At 53.6% G+C, this 21,833-nt stretch overlaps 12 protein-coding genes across 12 annotated transcripts; 8 read left to right on the forward strand and 4 right to left on the reverse strand.

The window, feature by feature from the left end:
* Window positions 1–629: 629 nt before the first annotated feature.
* DACRYDRAFT_97958 (uncharacterized protein) lies at window positions 630–1,822 on the forward strand (the record flags this gene model as incomplete). The annotated part of the gene is made up of 2 exons (XM_040777495.1): window positions 630–787; window positions 901–1,822. 2 exons carry the CDS (start codon window positions 630–632, stop codon window positions 1,154–1,156), a joined length of 414 nt encoding a protein of 137 aa, XP_040633460.1. The 3' UTR covers window positions 1,157–1,822.
* Window positions 1,823–2,084: 262 nt separating this feature from the next.
* Window positions 2,085–2,609, forward strand: DACRYDRAFT_13184 (uncharacterized protein; the record flags this gene model as incomplete). The annotated part of the gene is made up of 1 exon (XM_040770964.1): window positions 2,085–2,609. The coding sequence occupies one exon, from the start codon at window positions 2,085–2,087 to the stop codon at window positions 2,607–2,609; it is 525 nt and encodes a 174-aa protein (XP_040633461.1).
* A 239-nt stretch (window positions 2,610–2,848) lies between these two features.
* DACRYDRAFT_103514 (uncharacterized protein) lies at window positions 2,849–4,075 on the reverse strand (the record flags this gene model as incomplete). The annotated part of the gene is made up of 3 exons (XM_040767769.1): window positions 2,849–3,553; window positions 3,611–3,842; window positions 3,906–4,075. 3 exons carry the CDS (start codon window positions 4,073–4,075, stop codon window positions 2,849–2,851), a joined length of 1,107 nt encoding a protein of 368 aa, XP_040633462.1.
* Window positions 4,076–4,279: 204 nt separating this feature from the next.
* On the forward strand, window positions 4,280–4,859 carry DACRYDRAFT_103515 (uncharacterized protein; the record flags this gene model as incomplete). Its single annotated transcript, XM_040767770.1, has 5 exons — window positions 4,280–4,428; window positions 4,527–4,615; window positions 4,671–4,698; window positions 4,756–4,771; window positions 4,827–4,859. 5 exons carry the CDS (start codon window positions 4,280–4,282, stop codon window positions 4,857–4,859), a joined length of 315 nt encoding a protein of 104 aa, XP_040633463.1.
* An 822-nt stretch (window positions 4,860–5,681) lies between these two features.
* Window positions 5,682–6,697, forward strand: DACRYDRAFT_103516 (uncharacterized protein; the record flags this gene model as incomplete). Its single annotated transcript, XM_040767771.1, has 3 exons — window positions 5,682–5,699; window positions 5,760–5,903; window positions 5,957–6,697. The coding sequence occupies 3 exons, from the start codon at window positions 5,682–5,684 to the stop codon at window positions 6,695–6,697; spliced, it is 903 nt and encodes a 300-aa protein (XP_040633464.1).
* Window positions 6,698–7,614: 917 nt separating this feature from the next.
* Window positions 7,615–9,900, forward strand: DACRYDRAFT_113241 (uncharacterized protein; the record flags this gene model as incomplete). Its single annotated transcript, XM_040769594.1, has 4 exons — window positions 7,615–8,409; window positions 8,466–8,741; window positions 8,792–9,109; window positions 9,157–9,900. The coding sequence occupies 4 exons, from the start codon at window positions 7,615–7,617 to the stop codon at window positions 9,898–9,900; spliced, it is 2,133 nt and encodes a 710-aa protein (XP_040633465.1).
* A 107-nt stretch (window positions 9,901–10,007) lies between these two features.
* On the reverse strand, window positions 10,008–10,840 carry DACRYDRAFT_103518 (uncharacterized protein; the record flags this gene model as incomplete). Its single annotated transcript, XM_040767772.1, has 3 exons — window positions 10,008–10,612; window positions 10,661–10,716; window positions 10,761–10,840. The coding sequence occupies 3 exons, from the start codon at window positions 10,838–10,840 to the stop codon at window positions 10,008–10,010; spliced, it is 741 nt and encodes a 246-aa protein (XP_040633466.1).
* Window positions 10,841–11,129: 289 nt separating this feature from the next.
* DACRYDRAFT_74062 (uridine nucleosidase) lies at window positions 11,130–12,327 on the forward strand (the record flags this gene model as incomplete). The annotated part of the gene is made up of 4 exons (XM_040776046.1): window positions 11,130–11,237; window positions 11,283–11,697; window positions 11,743–12,197; window positions 12,246–12,327. The coding sequence occupies 4 exons, from the start codon at window positions 11,130–11,132 to the stop codon at window positions 12,321–12,323; spliced, it is 1,056 nt and encodes a 351-aa protein (XP_040633467.1). The 3' UTR covers window positions 12,324–12,327.
* Window positions 12,328–12,453: 126 nt separating this feature from the next.
* On the forward strand, window positions 12,454–14,609 carry DACRYDRAFT_44578 (Pkinase-domain-containing protein; the record flags this gene model as incomplete). Its single annotated transcript, XM_040774590.1, has 4 exons — window positions 12,454–12,835; window positions 12,883–13,071; window positions 13,126–14,243; window positions 14,289–14,609. The coding sequence occupies 4 exons, from the start codon at window positions 12,454–12,456 to the stop codon at window positions 14,607–14,609; spliced, it is 2,010 nt and encodes a 669-aa protein (XP_040633468.1).
* A 306-nt stretch (window positions 14,610–14,915) lies between these two features.
* On the reverse strand, window positions 14,916–15,482 carry DACRYDRAFT_44937 (60S ribosomal protein L35; the record flags this gene model as incomplete). Its single annotated transcript, XM_040774616.1, has 4 exons — window positions 14,916–15,002; window positions 15,090–15,240; window positions 15,289–15,393; window positions 15,442–15,482. The coding sequence occupies 4 exons, from the start codon at window positions 15,480–15,482 to the stop codon at window positions 14,916–14,918; spliced, it is 384 nt and encodes a 127-aa protein (XP_040633469.1).
* Window positions 15,483–15,751: 269 nt separating this feature from the next.
* DACRYDRAFT_19671 (uncharacterized protein) lies at window positions 15,752–16,774 on the reverse strand. The gene is made up of 5 exons (XM_040771613.1): window positions 16,622–16,774; window positions 16,459–16,569; window positions 16,098–16,397; window positions 15,976–16,048; window positions 15,752–15,925 (listed from the first exon to the last, which is right to left on the reverse strand). The coding sequence occupies exons 1-5, from the start codon at window positions 16,723–16,725 to the stop codon at window positions 15,860–15,862; spliced, it is 654 nt and encodes a 217-aa protein (XP_040633470.1). The 5' UTR covers window positions 16,726–16,774; the 3' UTR covers window positions 15,752–15,859.
* A 165-nt stretch (window positions 16,775–16,939) lies between these two features.
* On the forward strand, window positions 16,940–18,442 carry DACRYDRAFT_113245 (uncharacterized protein; the record flags this gene model as incomplete). The annotated part of the gene is made up of 6 exons (XM_040769595.1): window positions 16,940–17,051; window positions 17,100–17,249; window positions 17,308–17,471; window positions 17,524–17,584; window positions 17,638–18,231; window positions 18,281–18,442. 5 exons carry the CDS (start codon window positions 16,940–16,942, stop codon window positions 17,724–17,726), a joined length of 576 nt encoding a protein of 191 aa, XP_040633471.1. The 3' UTR covers window positions 17,727–18,231; window positions 18,281–18,442.
* Between the last annotated feature and the right edge of the window lie 3,391 nt (window positions 18,443–21,833).

The raw sequence follows: 21,833 nt of genomic DNA on the forward strand, positions 1-21,833 counted from the left end.
TTGCTTTGTCTAATTTTTTTTAAAAAATCCCAAATTTCTACGCCTGGGTCAGACACGATGTCAGGTAAATGAGTCGATTACATGTTATGTGGGGTTTGTTACGAAGGTTGAGGGTATCGAACTGCCCTCAGTGTATCCGAGCACACCAACCACGAACCTACTGCTCCTCTGAGCGCTCCAGTTCACCCCTAGTGCTCCCGAATCTCCGGCGTTCACGCTATCGGTACCGGAGCACTACCATCTCCGGGTGACTCTATAGGTCATAAAATCAGTACATGAACGCTACTTCAGTGACTCATGTGCTGACTGAAGGAATGATGTGAACTGTGGGGCACAAACAGCGCCGTAAGCGGAACGTCACATGGAGTTCTCATAACAAACTCCATCAACTAGTCTTGAGAAACTTGTTAAGGCCGGTCTCACGCTAGTATAGCTGAGCTGGTGTATTAATGAGCCATCTCGTTGGAACGGTATAAGAATTGGGGAAGTTGGCAGCCCAGAGCTCCAGCAGCAATTCGCAACTACCACAACATTAGAGAGACGTTTGCTCATACGATCACCGAGCAGACTATCGCACCGAGAAAAGACTTCGATTCGCAACCAAGTTACTCGTTCTCAAGCACACCCCAATGGCTGCTCTTCGTCCTTTCAGTTTTGTCAGCTCGCGCTTGCAGTTCCGCCGATTTGCTCGTGGAGAAGAGGCCACCATCTTGACCATTCGCAACGAAATAAACGCCCTCAAGTATCTTCCGTGGTGGACAACCCTGTCCTCCGAGCAAGGGGGGTCGTACGTAGAACGACAGACTCGAAGCCAGCCAGGAAATTCAAACGAAGAGGCCCACATGGCAGTTGTGGATCGACAGACTTCCAAGATCATCGCGATATGCTTCCTGAAAGTAGACGGGTCTGGTCTGCAGGGGGGAATAGGCCTGATGCTCTGCTCCTATTGGAGAGGGAAGGGACTCGAGCAAGAAATACTCAGAAGCCTTGGTATCTGGGCGAAAAGCGGAAGCGATGGACCGCGCGTGCAGCGGGTGACTGTCACATTGATGCCAGAGATACAGCAATGCTGGCCGGCGCCGGAGCTGCGGGATTTGCAACGATTTCTCAAGGAATGTGGGCGGCGCAGTTCCCGTATTACATTGTTGCCATGTGAATAGACGACCAACGGTTGGTTGGGTTCGGGTTTCGCATTGAAAGACACCCTTTCTTACGGTATTATTTAACTGTTCTGCGACCGTTGTCGAGATATATTTCGAAGGCTTTGTCTTTCTTGTAGGCGTGCCTTAGTATGCATAATCAGTTTGCCGGGGAGAAAGAAAGGATGTTGATCCGAATTCTGTCGCATTTCTTGGAACCGACTCCGTGATATTCGCACGTGATCCGGAGGGCAGGATTGACGCCCAAGGCAGTTTTCGGTGCTTCTCCACTGCCACAAAATCTCTAACCCCTTTGAGGTAACTGGCCTCTGAAAAGCGTTCTTGTTCCCATGATCTGACTGCTCCCGCCCTTTGGTCTGCGGCTGCGCGAAAAGAACGTCGACCGGGAGCTTGATATAGACATTTCACGGAACCTAAGACAAGGAAAGCTGGCATGGATGCATCCGCCCTACATAGGCGCCCAACAGCGCACTGACGTGGACGAGTAGGAATTGCTATGCCAGCCAGCTGCCCCACGGCCCTTCAACAGATACCCTGAAATTCCACGGCGAAGCGCTGATACTATGACATCGTTGCAGCCAGAGCGCCCATACGAACACGTTGCTCGCGTCCTTCTCATCAAAGTTTGCCGTACATGGGAGCTAGGCAGAAGTTGGGCATCGTATATGGTTATGTTGTCGTCAGATAGAACCACGATACCGTTAGAAAGTCTCGAGATGGGCGCTCCGCTGGCGTATCGTCATCCAACAGGCCTCGATGCATGGTAAGAAAAGCCTAGGCATTTGCGGTCTGGTTGTGTATAAATGATGGCCTTCAGTCGAGGGTCAAGCCATCCCCCCAACCGCATTGACCTCTCCAACTTGCCCAGTACAACACGGGCTTTTTTCACAACGACGCGACTTCTTGTACTCGATACGACGCAATATGTCCGGTCTTCGGCCGTTCAAAATCGAAACGCCTCGTCTGGCTATACGTCGTTTCCTGTTAGGCGAGGTGGACAACTATCTTCACATCCGCAACGATCCTTCCTCATCCCATGCTTGTCCTTGGATCACACCCCTCTGTCCCGAAGACGCTTGGGCGTTCATGACGCGACAAGTGGTCGTTTCCCCAGGGGCACCGAACGTCGAAGCACATCTCGCGATCACAGACCGGCAGCAAGGCTACGTGCTTGGCACATGTTTCGTCAAGATCGACGTCTCCGGTCACGCGGAAGTGGGGCTACTGCTCGCCACACAAGTGCGAAGATATGACATCGAGCTCGAGGTTGTGAACGCTCTGCTCAAATGGACAAAACAAGCGCGTGACGGGCCGCGATGCAAGGAGGTCACACTCAAGGTCAACGCGAGGGATGATACGATGCTTGCGGCGTATTCGTCCGCAGGATTCAACATGGTCAGCCAGCATTTGTGGCAGGGTTCGTTTCCGTATTACGTCGTTTCCGCTTGAAGGGACAAAGGGTAGATAGGACGAAGCCAAGCAGAAACTGTATTTCGAGCAGGATTGAGAATTTGCCTAGCATCGTACTGTATAACATGACGCTCACAATTTTCACTAGCTCGACTGAGCGCCCAAAATTTCACGAAAGGGATCGGCTCGTGGTTAATCGGAATAGATAAAGCACCGGTTCACAGCCACGCGCCCACTGTTGTACCCCACCCAAGGCACGCAACATCTTGGATGGCCTGTTATCCTCTGAGCGCTCCGAGCATCGCATCTTTCGCGTCATCCCAAATGTCGGTCTGGCCCCAGACGCCCGCGACGGCGGCAATAATGATCCAGCACGCGTCTCTTTCCCTCTGCCTCTCTTCCCTCACGTCCTTCTTTTCTCCCGTAGCCAATGCGACTTCCTCCCCAATCTCCCAGCTCCGTACGAGAAGCTCCTTGCAAGCGCGGGCCAGGGTGCGAAGCGTATGCACCTCCCCGCTCATGAGACGGTCGTCTAAATGACCGAGCAGAGCAAATATCCATTGCCCGAAAACGGGCGAGAGCGCCGGTTCGAAAGGGGTAGTAGGGTAAGGGGGGATTGATGAGCTTGGCGGACGCAATGAAGTGTTGAGCCAGTGGGCGAAGTACATCAGTAGATGGAGCACAGATTTCTGATCCAGCGAGCGGAGGAGGGCAGTGACAGGTGGTGTGCCGTGTGAAAGGATAGGGGCGGAGGAAGAAAGCGGAGGGAGGAGCGTCTCAGTGGGAAAATCGTCATTTGCATAGTCTAGGCTAGGGTCGCTCGGTGTGGGTTCAGTAGGGATGGTAGACGGTAGCTTCCCCTTGTCCACTGATAAAGGGTCGGGTCGTCCTGTAACATACGTATACCAACCAGACCGGTCGGTAACTTTCGGATATCTTGGCGTCGGTGTGGAGCCCACATATATTGTGGGTTGTTGTATGTTCTATTTCATCCAGTCAGCATCGAAGAGTGAATATGCCAACATCCCAGAATGACACACCTGTCGAAATCTGTTGAAACCTGTGACGAACGCGTTCTTCCATTCTTCATCTGGCAGGCGACGGCTGCCTTCGTCACCCCCAGTATCGTCCAAAACAGTTGCGGGTGCAGGGGCGCGATTGACCTGGGCCTTGACAGCTTTGGCATGCTGCACCCACGATGCTGTGGCAACCTTCGGAGGAGCCGGAATGGATGGCGCAATAGTCATCCACGGAAGTTGGGAAGAGGCACGCCTGCACCAAAATGGAATCAGCATTCCGAAATCCTCGGAAATAAGATAGGGATACTTCACATACCGAACGGTAAACAAGTATTCCATTCCGTCCTGGGGCTCGCCGTGGAAGTCGGCCCTCAAATGAGCTGCAATCGGTAGGATCTGCCGTTGAAGTCCCGGCTCTGCCAATTCGTCGTCGCCGTCATCACGTGCACGCTTCCGCTTTAAATCACTTCTTTGGATAGAGTGCATGTACAGCAAGCAACCTTAATATGATCAAGTTGTGAACGTTGTTCACCGAGACCGTCGTCGTCGTCGACACCTAAACAAAGAGTCACGGATTAAATTCCAAGGGCGGGACTTTTTCCCAATCCGGCAATCGCCGAACTGCCTCCGCTCGCCCTTGCCCTCCTCATCCTCAGTGACGCTTGGCCCTCTCTGCCAGAACACCACAGCATGTCGGCCTCCGCCTACGCTGCGGCTCATCGGCTGCGCGTGAAGACTTTGTACAAGGCAATGCTGAAAGACTCGCTTGACTGGACGATCCAGAGGGACCTCTGGCGGACTAAAGCCATCGAGATTCGCGCAATGTTTGAGAGGAACATGTACGTGCATATCATGAAATTGCACCGTTCGGAGCCAGGCGGGCGCAACGAGCGGCATGTTTTCATTGGAGATCTTGAATTACTGATTCTGTGTGCAGGAAAATCCAGGACCCGCGACGTGTAGAGATCCTCATGCAGGAGGCCGAGGCAGCCTATGAGAAGAACAAACATCCCGATCCTCTGATCTGTGAGTTGTTTGTTTCGCCTCATTCATATTCGCGTTCCTGATACCTGAATGTTAGGGGCACAATTCTACGGCGGTACAAGATAGTACGTATCTCTTTGCTGAGCGTGGTGCGCGTATGCTGATCTTGGAACGCAACATAGCGAGAGGAACTTACCCGTGCGCATTATCCCTCCGTCATACGATATCCCTATACTAACTTTTGATTGCGCAGCCTCCCATGGGTCCTCCTGTGGAAAGACATTAAACCTGTAATCTAGAAAGGGTCTAATAACAGACAATTTGAAGACCTACCTTGCTTGCTTCTCGCTGCAGACGTCCACGTTCGAGGGAAGGCAGGCTATTTGTCGTGCTCCAACTTCGACTTCGTTTGTAGACTCAAGGTGTCTTACCATCGCTTCGTTCTGCCGCCTGTTTTGCCATCATCAGGTGGATTTGCTCGGCTTGCTAGAGAAAACTGTTCTCAATACGCAACCATGGTGATTGTCTCAGCACGCTGTTGGAGTCTCGCTGTCTGCTTGGGTAGCTCGTTTCTCACAAACACCTGGCTACTTTGCTGTGATCATCGCAATGAGCATCGCTGAGGCGATGTAGATTGCACCCAAGCACATACACGCGACATCTGACTTCCTCAAGGGCGTCGTGAAGTCCTTTGGCAACTGCATGACGTTCATTCTAGAAATTGAAGGCTCAGACGGCCTGTGCTAAACCCCGCATCATACGTTTGTGATCATTCAAGCGCTACTGTGGAGCATATAGCAACTGGTGAGCGTGATCACGTGATGATGCCTGTGATCCGTCATGACGTCAGCCACGTCACTGTCCGGCCCCAACCAGCTCACGGGATTCACCTTCATTCGCCTGCAGAGACGAACATGGGCACAACAGACGAAAGTCCTTCTAAAAAGGGGGAAGAGGGTGGTGCTCTAGACGGTTAAATACCTCGCATGGTGCCACACGAACTTCATTCTAGAACTTGATCTCGATCCCTTACAACTCACAAGAGAGTAACTGAAACTCTAACTTTTTGATCAATCTTAATCTTATCTCAAGGACAAAGCAAGCAATAATGGTATTCGGACGTCGCGTGCGTACCTTCATATCATAGACTACAGATGTAATCTGTGCCTGACCTTCCTGCACACAGAGAGAACCCTTGGCCAATGCCACGAACTACCCTGTAGGGACCGGTGCAGCCGTGAATGACCCCGTCATGACAGACAACGATCCTTATCTCGCTGGTGGCAAGAGGCACAGTCTTTTTGGTGGCAGACGGAATCGCAACTCTTTGGTAGGTGTCATTGCGTACTTGGCAAACCTCCGTACACTTACCAAGACGTGTAGACTAACCCCCCTCCTGCGGATGCTGTGGGTAATCCTGCCTACGGGGCTGGCCAGGGCACCGCGGCGAATGACAACTACGGTGGTGCATCTGGTACCGGCATGGCCCGGAATGGGATGGGGACTGGGGCCGCTATGGGTACCGGGGCAAGTATGGCTGGCCCTCGCACCGATCCCCAAACGGGTGTCACGATCCCCGGCTCTGCTGGTGTTTCTGGCCCAACAACTACCGCATCGGGTCATCCCGTCACTCCTACTTCCTCCAACGCACGCTCCTTGCGCAAGTCTGGGAAGATGGACTCCCTTATGGGGACGCTCTTCTGTTCCCAGCGACTCAAGATGGAAGGCGAAATGAAGCAAGAGCAGGCGCATGCGATGGCCTACCAGGCAGCGGAACTGAATGAGGCAAATAGGCTGGAGGAAGAGGCAACCGCGAGGAGGGAGAGGGCAGTTGCGCATGGGGCACATCCCGCGCACGGAACGCTGGGTGGAGCTGATCAGGGAGTGGGAATGGGGATGGCGGGAGGTGGACTGGGGACAGGCGCTGCTCCTGGTACTACTAGCTTTGGCAGGACCGGTAATCTCGAGGAGCCAGGCATGGCTGGTGTCGGGGCCTACGGAGTTGGGCCGGGCGGGTACCAACCTCTTGCTGCCCCAGGCGCCGGTATGTCAGGTACTTTCGGTCATGGGCCCATGGGCACCACAGCTTATGGCGAAACCGCGCCTGTAAACCGTGCGGTGTAGGGAATAGGTGAATGAGCAGATGTTTATTGTCATGTTACCTAGCACGAAAACACGTAATATTTTATGTATGTTTGAATATATTTGCGGCAAGTCAAATGCGAAGTGCTGCTACATGAAGGATGTCCATGTCCATGCCCAAACAAGAATTGAGAGTGAGTGAGCGAAGGATATCCGACGAGGTGGTGAGCATGCGAGAGCTTCAGATGCTTCAGATGACGCTGCCGTGTGAGACTTCTAAGCAGACTAAGATGCCCCAGAAAATGGTTCCGGTCTCTAAGCCAGCGATTTCGAGATATCCACTCCGGGCGATCATAGCCTTGATGAAATTAACCTGTTCCCGATTGTGTTCTCAAGGGGGGATGTGCACGTAAAGAGAGACATCTGCGGCGCGAATGCGGTCAAGAACTGCCTGAGATCCCGCACAAGTTGTAGACAGGGATAGAGCAAGGCATATTAAAGCCCACAGGCGGATCAATGGTATAACAACGTTCCTCCAGTGCATGTTCACTTGCGAAACATTGACGAGAAACCTAGTCGGATCTCCTTCTGGTTCGTATTGGTTGAAAGACAGACATAGATCAATCACAGCCAGGTAGAAGATGTGCTCCAGAACATCTTCGGAAACGCGATATATTGGTGTCGAACTTGAGACGGTGAGATTGTTGTTCCATTCTGTGGCTTCGTGTCCAACGAGTCTCGCTCCGATCCTTTCGACATGATGATGGAAAGAGAAAGGGTTTGGTGGTTTTTTATATTGTCTGTGATGTACAGCCACACGGAGGCATCTAGGTGTTCAATGGTGCATACGCGCTCATACAGCATCGGAGTAGTCAGATACTTCTGGTCGACCACCGGCTATTATCTTCTATTCTCACACTCTCCTTCACATTCAGCTATTCTCTCAATAGATATTGGAAATGGCTTCTCGAATCAAAACTGAGCTCAAGAACGAACCTATGGAGTTCAGGCCACTCGGACGACGAGCGCAGCCAAATCGTCCACCACCACCACGGCCACCACCGTTGCGTCCTGGGCAGTCCAAGGCGTTTGTGCAGCCGGATGTGAAGCCTAAAGTCGAGATGAAACCACTTCCAGAAGATCCGCCTGGAACATACAGCGATTTTGTTATCACTTCTACGGGCATCTCCGAGTGGCGACATGATATGATGTCTTTCCGTCCGACTAGTGTCAAGAGCGCCGTCAATCCCATGGAATGGCCACGACCCGTGAAGCTAAACCGGAAAGAATTGAAGAAGAACTATAAGACGGTAGACAAAGTGGAGCCCGCTAAGCCGCTTCTGGGACTGGACGGAAAGCCAGTTATCGGACCGGATGGAAAGGTTGTCATGGTCGGCGGGGTCGATGGGTTGCAACCGAATGGTCGACCCCGGCCGAAAGATAACGGCAAGGGGAAAGACAAGGATCAGCAAAAGAGGAAGTTCAAGCGGACAAAAACGCGTCAGGTGTTCCGAGTGAGCGATGAGGTCCGGCAACTTCGGCGTGAAGAGAGACATCCATGGGTATTGGAGAGTGGGGATGGTCAACAACTGTGGGAAGGACGGATGGAGGATCGCGGGCCACCTTTGCAGGTTCTGCTCTTCGAGAACAACAAGGGTCCTGGTGGATTCTTGGCCGTTCCATTGAACAAGTGGTACACTTTCAAGGAGCCACCCAAACATACTATCCTCACCTTGGACCAAGCAGAACAATTTGTAAGCATATATGCTGTTCAATTGTCTACCTGATCCCATCAGCGGTTCTTGTGCAGGAAAAAGATATCGCAAAGAACTCCGATATACAGCGGTGGATGATGCGTAGGACAGGCGGCAAAGTTTCCGATGCGACGCAGATGACGCTCAAGCGCGAGTCATCTGCAGAACCGACGAGACCCCGGACAACTTCGGATGGATCCGTTCTATCTCGGTCCGGCATGCGTGTATTACAAGTGCGCACGGGAAACACTGCCGACTATAACAATACCGGTGATGATGATGAGGGAGATGAGGGCGCTGCGGCTGCTCGGAGACGACGAGACCGGGGTGGTGTACGAACCTCCTTCGGGAGACTCAATATGTGTTCTAATATGTTGTCCAGGGTGGTGACGGCGACTATGACGAGTTCGAGTTTGAAGAGGAATTCGCGGACGACGACGAGGGCGCTATTTTCCCTGAAGACGAGGAGGAAGATGAAGAGACCAAGGCACTTAAGGAAAAGGAAGCACGGATGATGCGTGCTGCCAATGTAACCAACGACGAGAACCGGATGGATGAAACCGCTCAGGACGAGGAAGAAGAATCAGACGAGGACGAGCTCAACGATGCGGGCAAGGCGATGAAGAAGGCATTGAGGCTGTGGGAGAAAGGCGCGTATGCGGACGATGATGACGATGATAACAAGAATCCGTACTTGTCGGTATGTATGACTCCTTCAGATTCCTACAGAATCTTACGGCAATACAGTCCGACGAGGAAGAAGAGGAACAGGAAGGCACCGACTCTGGCACCAATACTCCTCTTCCCACTGGAGTGCTTCCTCAACCTGGCACTCCCCCCAAACCCACGACCAATGCCAAACCAAACGGAAGTGCGTCCAAACCCGGTTTTCGCCCCTTGTCTCGCGCCACGTCTCCTGTTCCTGGGAAACCAGCTACGAACGGGATTAGCGGCGCACATCTCCTGGCCCAGAGAGCGACGAGCCCTCCCCCTGGTACGAATCGCGTTCCACCTGCTGGCACTCCTCAGCGCGCGCTGAGCCCCTTGGCCGCCGAAGCAGGCGGTAAGCGTGCTGGCAGTCCTCCAAGGACTAGTCCCGTCTCCGGATCGCTGAAGCGCAAGGCACCGGACGAGGGCTCGTCCCCGCCAAGTGGACGCGCATCCTCTCCTGGAGGGACAGCCACTTCTCCCGGACCCTCCACAACGCCCAACAAGCGTCCTCGCACGCTTCCTAAAGTCACCGTCCCCGCCAACCTTCAGTTCGACAAAGCGATTCCTCCTGGGCCTATCATCGCCTTCCTACGCATCAAACCCCGCACAACCGGCGACTGTGTCAAGAACTTCAAAGACTGGTTCAAGGAAGATGGGCGAAATAAGGGCGTGCTCAGTTTCTGGATCAAGCAGATTGCGAGGCTGGACAACTCGGGCGGAGAAGCGGTCCTCAAGCTGCATGATGATGCCAAGTTGGCACAGATGGGAATCGAGTTTTGAATTAAATAGCTTCATTGTAGTATTACAAACATAACAGAATTTTCGCGCGCGGGGGTGCGTAGGACAGGAAACACGAATACAACCACACTGGCCTTTGAAGACCCACCTCACTCAGGAGGTTGGTTAGCAAACGCGCTAAAGTCCACCTCTTCCCACGGCTCGTCAACCACATCAGCCAACTCGTTCTGCCCAGTAGCCGCCCACGCCCCGGCACCAAACCTGAGTCCTCCCGCAGGTGCCGACTGGACATTCTTCATCCTCCTCGGTGGGGGCTTGATCTTCCTCTCCCCCGACTGTGGTAGTGGGAAACCGCGCTTCGCCCCCGCTGCTTGGGGCAGAGTGTCCATATCCACGTCCATTGCTGGGAGGTCAAGCTGCATCTCCCCTGCCGGGCTTTGGACCGGTGAGTTCCCAGCCGAGCTACTGGGCGACGTCTCCCTCTCGATACGGCGTTTCCTCTCCCCACTCGGGCCGGGGAAGTTTGGCAAGGCGAACAACTGCCCCGCAGCTCCGGCACCGTCAGGTCCCGAACGCTCAAATCGTTCGTACAGCGGGCGCAGCTCTTTGCCCCGGATGGCCTCGGGTGAGATGAGGTCGAGAGACCAGACGAGGTCGTCCCTGTGCGAACGGAAGATGGGGAGGTCTTTGTCCGCTGGGCGGGGGAGGGGTGCGGGGCCGGGAGTGGGGGTAGTGCGGTAGCCTTCTGTTACGCCTTGTGCTAGGTCAGGGATGTGCGGGGAAATGAGTGCAAGGGACGTACTCTTCCGGATCTCGCGAGGGATGCTCTGCAGTCGCGTTGTCATCTCTTCGTCTACGCTGCGGATCATGAGGTCACGCACTGAGCGTGGGAGGTCACGTACTGGTTGTATGGTCTTCCCCCGCTCGAAGTCGGTCGTACTTTCTCCTCCGTAGCCGATCGCTTAGTGGAGAAGTCGACCATCTTAGTAAAGCAATGCAGAGAGAGAAGTAAGGAAGTAGTAAATATCAAGTATGGTGATGCAAGAAGGTAAGGATCAACACGACTTGGGCGCGTCGCGTGTGTAATGAAGGGCGCGTGTCTCGTGCTCCGCTCCTAAAATTCCCCATTCCTTTCCCTGCCAGCGCTTCTCCATCATGCAAGCTGACTAACTCATCACTGTCGTTACTCTGAAGGTATTTATACCTTGCTGCTGCTCTCCTCCGATCTCTACTGGATCACTAGGCTGCTCTTCAGAATACTGCTACCCCCTATGACTCGAACCAAAGTCTGGCTGGACTGCGATCCAGGGCACGACGATGCCATCGCCCTCCTGATGTGTCTCTATCTTCCGGAGCTCGAGCTTCTCGGAGTATCCACCGTATGTCCGTCCTACTCCCTGCCTACCTCACCTCACTCTTCACAGGTATTCGGCAACACCACCGCCACAGACACGTACGAGAACGCCCTCCGCCTTCTGCACGCTTTCGCCGCTCCGGAGGAGATCACCGTCTTCCCGGGAGCGTCAAAGCCCCTCCTCCGCGCAGCGCGTATCGATTCCGAGATCCATGGCCTGCACGGGCTAGGCGGTACTGAGGGACTCACGCCGTTCTCCGACCCGGCTGTGCAGGCGCGCGCTGCCAGAGCCGGGGGTAGGAACGCCGTCCAAGGGATGGAAGCTGCGTTCCGGGATGTGGAGGGGAAGGTCACACTTGTTTCTACGGGACCGATGACAAACTCTGCTGCGCTGTTCAGTGCGTTTCCGGACCTGGTGCAAAAGGTCGAGCGTGTGGTGTTCATGGGTGGTGGAGTAGGGCTTGGGAATAGGAGTCCTGTTGCTGGTATGTGCCCTGTGCTGGCACTGGAAAAGACTGACAAGATTACAGAGTATAACATCCTCTGCGATCCTGAGGCTGCGCAGATCGTCTTCGATCTCCCCGTGCCGAAAGTCATGGTCCCCCTGAACGTGACGCACAGTGCGATATTCGACGAGGACGCCGTGACGCGTCTAGTAACCCACGCACACGCCACAAGCGCCCGTATAGACCTGAACAGCATCCCCACCACTCCGCTGCGGCACACGCTCTACACGCTGATTCATTTCTTCGCCAGTACCTACAAGAAGGTGTTCGACTTTGACGGCCCGCCGATGCATGACGCTGTTGCGGTGACATATGCTGCCCATCCGGAACTGTTTGAGGCGACGAGGTATAGGGTCGACGTAGAATTGGCAGGGACGTGGACAGCAGGGGAGACGGTGGTGGATCTGTGGGATTATCGTGGGTGTGATGAGAGCTGGGGAGCGGGTGGGAAGAATGTGCTCGTCACGGAGAAACTTGATGTGAGTCTACTTGTCCTTTAATCAATTCCCTGTACTGATTAAATGCAGGTGCCTAAATTTATTGATCTATTTCTTGAATGTGTTGATAAAGCAGACTATGCGTCACCCCTTAATGTCCATAGATGATCACGTGATATCTACGTGTGCATGAACAAGCGCGTGTCCTTGTGTGCACCATACAGAGAGAGCCGCTCTACATCTCGATTCACGACAGCGAACGATGACTGCTATGACGTGTTAGACGTCATACACGATGATGCACTCACGACGTCAACGCACGCCCTCCACACCGACCATTCCCCGTGCACGTGCCACGCCCTCTCATTCACGTACAAAATCCACAGGTCAACTCACTTCCCATCCTCTTCCTCTTCCTCTTCCTTCCCCCTCCTCCTCCTCCGACCCCGCAGCGCAGTACACTCTTCTCTCCCAGCTGGGAACTGGCAGCTTTGGCACGGTGTATAAGGCGCTGCATGCAGAGACGGGACAGGTCGTCGCTATTAAGCAGATCGACTTGGATAACAGCGAGGATGATATAGGGGAAATACAGCAGGAGATCGCGCATCTTGCAAAGTGTGACAGCGACCATGTCACGCGATATTATGGATGTTTTGTTAAGGAGTATAAGTTGTATATTGGTGTGTCTCTTCCTTTCTCCTTTGGAGCGCGCACTGACAGTGTTAAGTGATGGAGTATCTTGCGGGAGGATCGTGTCTTGACTTGCTCAAGCCTGGTCCATTACCAGAACCGTACATCGCTATCATATGCCGCGAGCTTCTGCTCGGGCTAGACTACCTCCATTCCCAAGGACTCATACACCGGGATATCAAAGCTGCCAACGTCCTCCTCTCTGCGCAGGGCAAGGTCAAGCTTGGTTCGTGTCCTTACTTCCCCCATACGCAACCTCTAGCTCATCAATTGACAACAGCGGACTTTGGCGTCGCTGCTCAGATCTCTGCGACACTGCATCATACATTCGTCGGCACGCCTTTCTGGATGGCACCAGAAGTGATCCTCCAGTCTGGCTACGACGGGAAAGCAGATCTCTGGTCGCTCGGGATCACCGCTATCGAGCTAGCGACCGGCGAGCCCCCTCTAGCAGAATATCACCCCATGCGAGTCTTGTTCCTTATTCCTAAAACGCCTGCTCCAGAACTGGAAGGCGATTTCTCTGCGCCGTTTAAGGACTTTGTCAGGAGATGCCTGACCAAAGACCCCCTGGAGAGGCCGGGGGCGAGGGAGCTGCTGTTGCATGAGTTCGTGCGCGGTGCGGGGGGAGAGAGGGGGCTGATGCGCATGATTGAGCGGTTGGGAGAGTGGAGGGACCAGACAAGGGAGGGCGAAGAGGAGGGCACGGGACGGGTGGAGAGCACTCTGAGGCCAGGTGCGGGGGGGACAGTCATGAGCTCATGGGACTTCGACACTGTCAGAAGTGTGAGGAGCAGAGCGGGTGGGGGAGATGCCGAGGCTCGAGCAGCCGAAGATGAGGAGTGGGACGACTCGTACGCAGGCAGCGTGCCTATCTCCCAGCTCGTCCGGCTGGGCGGCACAGCTCGCCTGGGGACGAGTCACGATAGCGACACCCCACCTTCTCAGGCAGCCATACGCGCTGCCGCAGGGGACCCGTTCGTTGATGACTTAACGGGCGCTAGTGGGCTGTCACAACCGGATCAAGCAGCGGCGGGAAGCAGCTCGTACGCGACCGTCCGCCCGTCTAAGCTTCAGCTGCACGGTCCTAGTCGGCTAACGGCAGGCGCAGGGCCAGCGACGCCGCCTCGAGCTAGCGGCGGACAGGACGGGCTGGGCGGGAGCGCGCAGAGTTTTGAGGAAGAGAGGGAGGGGAGGCCGAGGTTGAGCGATAGCCCGAGTGTGGTACAGCTGAGGAAGAGAAATGCTGCTTCTGCTGCGGCTCTGGCTGCGAGAGAGGGGAGCATTGGCGGTCGGGTTGGGAATGTGGGGAGTGTGGTTGCAGGGGGGAGTGCGACTGAGGCGGGCAGGATGGGTAGGAGGATCGTTGGCGAGGTCGTTCTCCCCATCCTGCAGAAGGTAACTACCCCACTTCCTACCCGTTCACTTTCTGATCGGTTCCAGGCTATGAGGAACAACCCAGATGCCCAAGGCACAGAATCCCTTGCCTTGCTGGTACAGGGGTTCTCAGACTTGAGGGATAAGAACCCCGAGTTGGCTCACAGTGTTATACGTGACCTCTCAGGGCTGAGGGCAGAGCCAGCAGTGCAGGAACACCTTCGACCTTCGTCTATGCAGGGAGAAGAACCCCTTGCTACTGTGGAGAGTGAACAGCGCGTGGAGTCACCGGCACCTGGTCTGGAGAGTAAGCGGAGCCCAATTGCGGAGTTGTTGTATTTGAGGTGGTTGGAGGGACTGAAGGTCAGATGGCCGGAGGGAGAATAATTCGACCAGACTGTGTGGGATGTTTGTTACTTTCCTGTTCTTCCTGGGCTCTCGTTATTTATTGCAGCACTCAGTTTCTTCAGCCAGTCCTTACTCATCCCCCTTTTCATCCCAGATACTCCACGTGTATTCATACCCTTGGCAATTTCCGTCTGCGCGCATCTTATGCACTCTCATTCGCATTCGCGACATGCATGTAATTCATAGCATTCATCCAAATGCATACAAACAATGTGCACATATGCATAGCTGCCCCCTCACGCCCCAACCATGGTGCATCCTCAGCGCAATGCCTAACCAAGGGATCTACGCAAGAGCCTTGACGGCGTACTTGCGCCTGCCGAAGTGCGTGTCGCGCTTCTTTTGCTTCTCGGTCCGTGCAGTAGCCTCGGCCTGTACAAGCATCAGCAACCAGTCAACAACAAAGGGAGAGCAGCCGAGTCAAAGGTCGGATGCCAGCCCACAAGAAAATGCACTCACATGTGTTAACCTCCTCCTGATCGCACGCGTCTTCTTCTCACGCAAATCCAGGGGCAGCTTCTTCTTATCCTTGTAGAACTCGCGCAGGTTCTGTCTCGCCTTCTGGTTCGTAACCGTCAGCACGCGAGCGATCGATTTCCGGACGGTGTTGCTATATGCAGGTCAGCATGTTTTCCTACACAGCGGAGGGGAGACGTACATCTTGGTGAGCTTGGCAGCGCTGCCACCGGCGATCTTCTGCACGCGGAGTGTGCCGAGCTCCTTACGCAGTTCGCCGAGCTGCGTCTGCAGGTCTGCCTTGCTCCTAGAACCAGGTCAACGATCGTCTATCAGAGAAAGAATGGGAGCGCACTTGGAGCGCAGCTCGTAGGCCTTGACTTTGGTGGATGACATTTAGGATGCGGCGAGGTGCTTGCGGTACGGGCTGACGGCTTGGACGAGCTGAAGGTGCACTAGGGAGCGAACAATTGCCTCCGTGTAAAACTGTACAGTTCGGGTTCCACAGGGAGCTGGTTCGGCTCCGGCTGTTTTTCCGGAGTATGGGATCACGTGCGAGTTACTCAACCCAAGGATACTTTGGTCTTGCTCCTTTGAAGACGCATTATAGGACACCTTACATTCAAAACACTGATACCTTCCGCAGTTCGGAGGCTCTTCCAATAGGCTTTACAATACAGGACATCTAGAAATAAATGCATATAACACATAATGATCGTATCCAATGATCGGGTACACTCTGGTTTACAATTGACGGACTATGGCCATCTCAGTCACGGGTTCAGCTTTGCATATTCTTTGTTGATCATGGCCACGAAGTCGGCAGAGGTGTGTCCATACTACGGCGCTGTGTTAAGCAGGTCACCATTCTGAAGATGAATGCACTCACGTCGCATTGCAACCACCTGCCGTCGTCGACTATGCAACGTGTGACACCATTGATAAGGATCGTGCAGCTCTTCCTGTCAACCCGTTAGCAATACAGTACAAGCCTTCGAAGCTCAGGCTCACTCGATACCCAGCGCAGTCGTATTCCTCACGCTCTCCCTCAGCAAGTCGCTCCCCTCCAGTCCATCAACGCAAGCCTCTATCCCGCTTTCAACCCAATCTACTGAGACCACTTCTGCACACCTCTTTGCCGTCTCGCCCAGACCAATCTTGTCCTTCCCCATGAAGTTCAGACATATGACATATGGCCACCACTTTGTTTGCGGTACACGGGAGATCATGCACAGTTCGTGGATGTTGCCGGCGCATTCCTGAGGGCCGTGTTTGCATGTCACACCGTATGTTTCGTCAGAATCGTTCAGCCTACGAAAGCGTTCCATGGAATCAGCATTCAGTTCGGAAGGGGGGGTAGGGGAACACTCACTGGCCGATAAATGTCAAGCTCAACTCAACCTTGGACATCACCTTGTTAAGCACGTCATCGAACACGCTCTCACAGAGCGCAGCATCCGGGCAGCGGGACATGACGCCTAAGCTGTATTCGTAGACGTCAGAAGCAGTTCAGGCACAGAAGAGAGACTGCTTACGTGACTGGCACCAAAGTCACATTGGCATCCTGCGATGCAAAGGGGTGCTGAACGTGGCCAGCGAGGACTAGAGGTGCTAGGAAGGGGAGCAGCAGGAATTGCATGGTCTTGACGAGAGATGACTGTTCGTGTCGAGCTGCCCTGATGCCCGACGGCCGCTGCGCGGTTAGGCGCACAAAAAGGGTTCCAATCGGGAGGACCCTGGAGCGTAAACGTCACGTTAGGGTTAGGGTTACCATAAAAGTCGATACTCCCGCTTGACTGGCCGGCAAATGCTTATGCGCCAGGTTGTGTGGCCGTTTCTCCACTGTCCTCATCATGTCTAGACAGCAACCTGCACTTGGTGCTCGAGCTATATTCACTCCTCCATTTGTCAATGAAGTAGCCCACGTAACGCCCTCAACTTGCTTCCAGCTCTCATTATTCAAAGGTGAGTCAACGACGATGATCGGTCATTCCAGAGCTAACCCTGATGCAGACCTGATGCGCGATCTACGCAAAGCCGACGACTCAATCACAATGCGAATGAATCGGAATACGGCTCAGTTTCGTGATTTAGCACGAGAGAAAGGGGTCAACGCGCTGAGCGAACAGGAGGCGTGTTTGTACTTCTGGAGGGAGCTGATGGGTACGTTCCCTTCGTCCAGTTGTGGTATCCCGCTGATCCGGTGACTGGTGGTGGACAGCCAAGTGGAAGGGAAGGGCAGACATCATCGATTACTGCGTGCAAGTGGTGGATGCGGCCGCGGAGGAAAAGCGGCAGAGGCTGCAGGGAAAGTCAATGTTGGGTGAGCTGCACGAGGATTTGGAGAGGCGAACACGAGGGGAGCTGTACGCAGATGAGGTACAAGTTCGTAACTTCCCTCACATTCATGCTTGACTTGGTGCTGACATAGGAACAGAAACGAATGATTCACAATGAGCGTCAAGTTGAGACGATCGTTCGAGAACGATCTATGGCGGGTCAGTCATCTTATGGGTGTTTTCGGAAGATGTCTTGCTCATCTCTTCTGTAGTGTTCAAGGCACGATGTCGCTTCTTTGAGCCGCCAGCTTCGGATAAAGAAGGTCGATTATGGTGGGATGCTGCGCAGTCGGGTCGATAGTCTGACTTTACACCTTGGTCATGACAGCCCTGAAATTACGTTGCATTTCGAATGGCTCGGCATTTCGGACCATTTCATTATCACCCCGAGCGTTTTCGCAAGCAATGAGTGATTATTAGTGATTACTGGTATCGAACGCACTAGGAGAGTGTATTATAGTTAGGTAAACAGAAAGAGTCCAGACTCGTTCGGTCCGTACCAGCGAGAATTAAGCAAAATAAGGTTAGAGCGACGTGCGTGTGTACAAGGGCAGAAGGTTCTGGATTATTCCTTGCTCCCCTTTCTCTTCTTATTTTCATGCTGTACCTGGATATGGCGCTGCAGGACGTCCTTCCTGGACATGACTTTAGAGCACCCGGGCCAAGGGCAAGGGAATCCGCCCTTCCGCTTCACGTGGATCGTCTCAACGTGCCGGCGTAGGTCGCACCCGCGGTTGAACCGCTTGCCACAAGGCTTGCAGACCTCCGGCCGAGAGGCATTGTTGTGGGAGGTGATCCAGCGGCTACTATTTCAATATTTAGTGCTGTGCTGAAGGAGTGCAAGGAGAAACGCACACGTCAGCTTGGTACTCCTCGTCCTCAATATCTGATTGATCCACGAAATCGGGCCAGGAGGGAGGGGAGTGTATTACCGGCGTGGCGGTGGGAAGTTGAGGCTGGTACACTTGCCCAGGCATGGATGGGCCAATCCCGTATGCAGGAACAGGTATGACGTCGTTCATGCTGGAAATAGAGCTGCAAGGGGAAGTAGAGTCCGACAGGCAGGGTGTGTCCCAACCGCGCCTGTGCTGGAGGGGAGCCTGGAGGTGTTCGGCCGGGAAGTGGGCGAAATAGGAAGGTTGCGAGTTAGAGTGAGTGGAAGGCATCCGAGAGTGCGGCATGATAGGCCCCATGATCGGAGGAGCAGCACAGGGAAACTGCATTGTGGGAAAGCTGCCCGTCGCATACAGCTCCTCGAAAGTGTTTGGAGAGTAAGGGTCAGCTGGCACTCCTTCGGTCGACACACAGAAGGAAAACTGTGTATTGGGGACGTGAAGGGAGGGATCGACGTAGACAGGTGGTTGAGAAAATTCCTGTACAGCGACAGCAGCTCCACGGAAAGGATTGGAGGGCTGCTGAAGGTTGGGGTCGACGTCCCGGTCGGCGTAAGAGCGGCCTTGAGTCAAGTAGGGTGTAACGTGCATGTTGATACAGATGCAGAGCGTCAGGCTCGTGTTGGGTCGTTTGGATCGTCAGGAAAGGAAATATATTCTTCGCACGCGAGGTTGCCAACTATAAGTAGACGACCAGCGTCGGGGAGGGGTGTGCAGTAAGTGGGTAAGGATGGCGAAAAGATGTACTTGTTATGCCAGAGGATTCGCGAATCATAGAGAGCCTTTATAGCTGTCAAGTAAAAAGGCGGAGATGTACTGGTGACTTTCCGGCAATCCCCACTGCAAAACAAGTGAATGACACAGAGAGAATGCCAGCTAAGAATATCCAATGAACGTCAAGTCCAGGCAGTGCCGGCATGCGCAAGCCACTTCCATCCAAAGCAACCAGCTCGTGTGATGCGTTTCATTCTCAGCAGAAGATCTCCTTGTAGTCAGGGAATCCCATGAAGTGCAAAAGGGACCGAGAAGTGGGTGCTTTTGGAAAGTGAGCCGGAAAGAGCGGTCGTTGGTTGCGCGTATTTCGCGCGCGATTCTGAAACGGGTGTGTTCGGGACAAAAGGGCTCCAGGGGCAGAAGAAAACGCCCTGTCACTGAGGAATACAAAGAACAGCAGCTTTTGCGATGCTCGTAGAGTCCACGTAATGGCCTCCATCAAAGTCTGTAGGTGACAATGGCGCGAAGAGTGTCAAGTTGCCGTCGGCGGAGGGGAGCGGGAGCTGACGCGTACGCGTAGCCTCCTCAGAGTAATTTCCTCCGGTACTCCAGCAGACATCCTACAATACCCCTCCGGACCCTATTCCCTAGAATACTCCAAGAGCCGGCCCTAAACAACCCTAATAAGGAAGGTAGACATCACGGAAAGAGTTGCACACAGGGTCCGGTCAGTGCTGCCGCATTTTGAATCACGCCGCACACGGACATTTTTCTACAATGCTTTATATACAATAATTGTTTATTAAATCCTTATCTACCAGTATTACTCCTTTCTTGTCATGGAGCAGCAGCCCATTTTGGTGCGGCCCATACGAGAATTCACATTAATGTCTGGTTCAATCTGTGTGAACAGAACCGGAGTATACCGTAAGCTGTAATGTTAGGGATCCACTGAATAAGTAAGGGCTTATAAATGCACAATAATATGATTTCAGACCGGACGATGTGACTGGACCCTTGTGTGCAACTCTTTCCTTTATGTCTATCTTCCTTATTAGGGTTGCTTAGGGCCGGCTTTTGGAGTATTCTAGGGAATAGGGTCCGGAGGGGTATTGTAGGATGTCTGCTGGAGTACCGGAGGAAATTACTCCGTAGCCTCACGACCAAATATTCAGGGTAGGTTTAATTTCTTTAGTCTCCAACGGCCTCCACTGAAAGGCAGCTCGATCATTCCTTCTCTCGGCAGGCGTTGGTTCAGTTGCAAATATTTGCGCCGCAGTGGCAGGTTGCTAAGAGTATATGCTCAAGGAAAACTAACGTTATTGGTGGGAGGGAAAGCGATGTTGGCGCTGATCAGATCGATCCCAGATCGGAAGCGCAGATAAACAACAATCGACATCTCCGAATGCTCCCGGACAAGCAAAACACTGAGCTCGGGCCAGGGACTAGCGCCGCTCGTGCTTCTTTGACATCTCTTTGTGGCAGCGTGATTCGAAGCGTGGCTCTCTTGGAAGACAAGCTTCGCTTCTTCCTGCCTGCCGGCGGCCCCGGTCTATATTCTGCTCAGTTCTGCGAGGCACCCCAGTGGTTACACTGTTAGGCAACTGGGCATGTGCTTTTCTGGTCGGCCTCGTTACCCGGTCTCACTAGCGCTGTCAAGCCTCTTCTCTTTGTGACGACAAACAGCCCCAACTTCGAGTGCCACCCCAGTGCAAACCTTTTGCGTATCCCTGTAATGCATTCCTCGAGAGAAGAGCATCCTATTTTGAAGCAACGCCCGCCATGTAATCTAAGGATATTCGGCCCGTCTGCGATGTACCAATAACTCCATCGCTTGGTTGATTGTCAGGGAGCATCTCTCATACTCGGTTGGCGTCGGGAATTCTGCGACAACTTTCAACAACTCAATACTGCCCCAGGTACAAATCAATAGGATGACCGAGACGGCACGTTCTGAGCCGCTTCCTTTCCTGAGCGAATCCCGGTGATCGATGACCGTATCTATACACCATCTCGGCATTAGAGCGGTGTGAGTAGAGATGCGAATCAGATCGTTATCCTTTGTCACACGCAGGTTTCGAGTATACGCTGCCAGCGCATTGTTGGCTAAGACAATTTTAGAGTGAGCATTGAAAACAATCGTGGGTGAGACGCAAACGGGCAAAATGCCTTGGGAAAGTCGAGTGATGGGAGGCGGAGTTCATCAGAGCCTACAGGTTTATTGCCTGCGTTGGGAGCACGAACTCACCAAATAAATCACATGAACCGCGTTGGCACACTCGCAGCGTCTCTGCAACATTGCGAAACATCCAGCCATCAGTCCTCCGAAAATGTGATAGGCTCAGTAAGTACCGTGACAATCCCGTCAGCTCTTGACAGAACTATCAAACCAGGTCAACACCTTCCTAACTGAACGCGCCTAACCGGCGAACGTGTGCGAAGCTCAATACCACTCCATAAACCTCCTTCCCGTTCAAGCCATCGATTGACAACAACCGTCTATCTCCAAGGCTTGTCAAAAGATGGGCGCTTATCAGCATCACCATCCAGGCCATTGTTCATGCACGAGGACCCGGTAAGCGTCTTTCTTCGCTCCGTTATCTGTGTGAATCTCTTTTCGGTACACTAGTCCAGTTGCAGAAGCGAATAGTGTGACATTGAGTACTCGGCCTACCCGCTTTCGTGACAGGCGAGGCAGCTGGCCTTAGCAACCACAGTTCAGACGCCCCTCTAACGCCTCTCGGCATGTTACCGGTTATCTTACACACCCGATGTGCATCAAAGTCCACTAGCGCTTTCAA

The sequence above is a fragment of the Dacryopinax primogenitus genome, assembly GCF_000292625.1.
Source record: "Dacryopinax primogenitus strain DJM-731 SS1 chromosome Unknown DACRYscaffold_1, whole genome shotgun sequence".
Lineage (NCBI taxonomy): Eukaryota > Fungi > Basidiomycota > Dacrymycetes > Dacrymycetales > Dacrymycetaceae > Dacryopinax > Dacryopinax primogenitus.

What these genes read in the sequence shown, in the direction of transcription:
- DACRYDRAFT_19671 (XM_040771613.1), bottom strand. Translation starts at nt 16,725, where the DNA reads ATGCAATTCCTGCTGCTCCCCTTCCTAGCACCTCTAGTCCTCGCTGGC. An exon ending in AGCTTGACATTTATCGGCCA is followed by an intron (nt 16,398 to 16,458) that starts GTGAGTGTTCCC and finishes ACGCTTTCGTAG; the next exon opens with GCTGAACGATTCTGACGAAA. An exon ending in GCAGGTGGTTGCAATGCGAC is followed by an intron (nt 15,926 to 15,975) that starts GTGAGTGCATTC and finishes ACAGCGCCGTAG; the next exon opens with TATGGACACACCTCTGCCGA.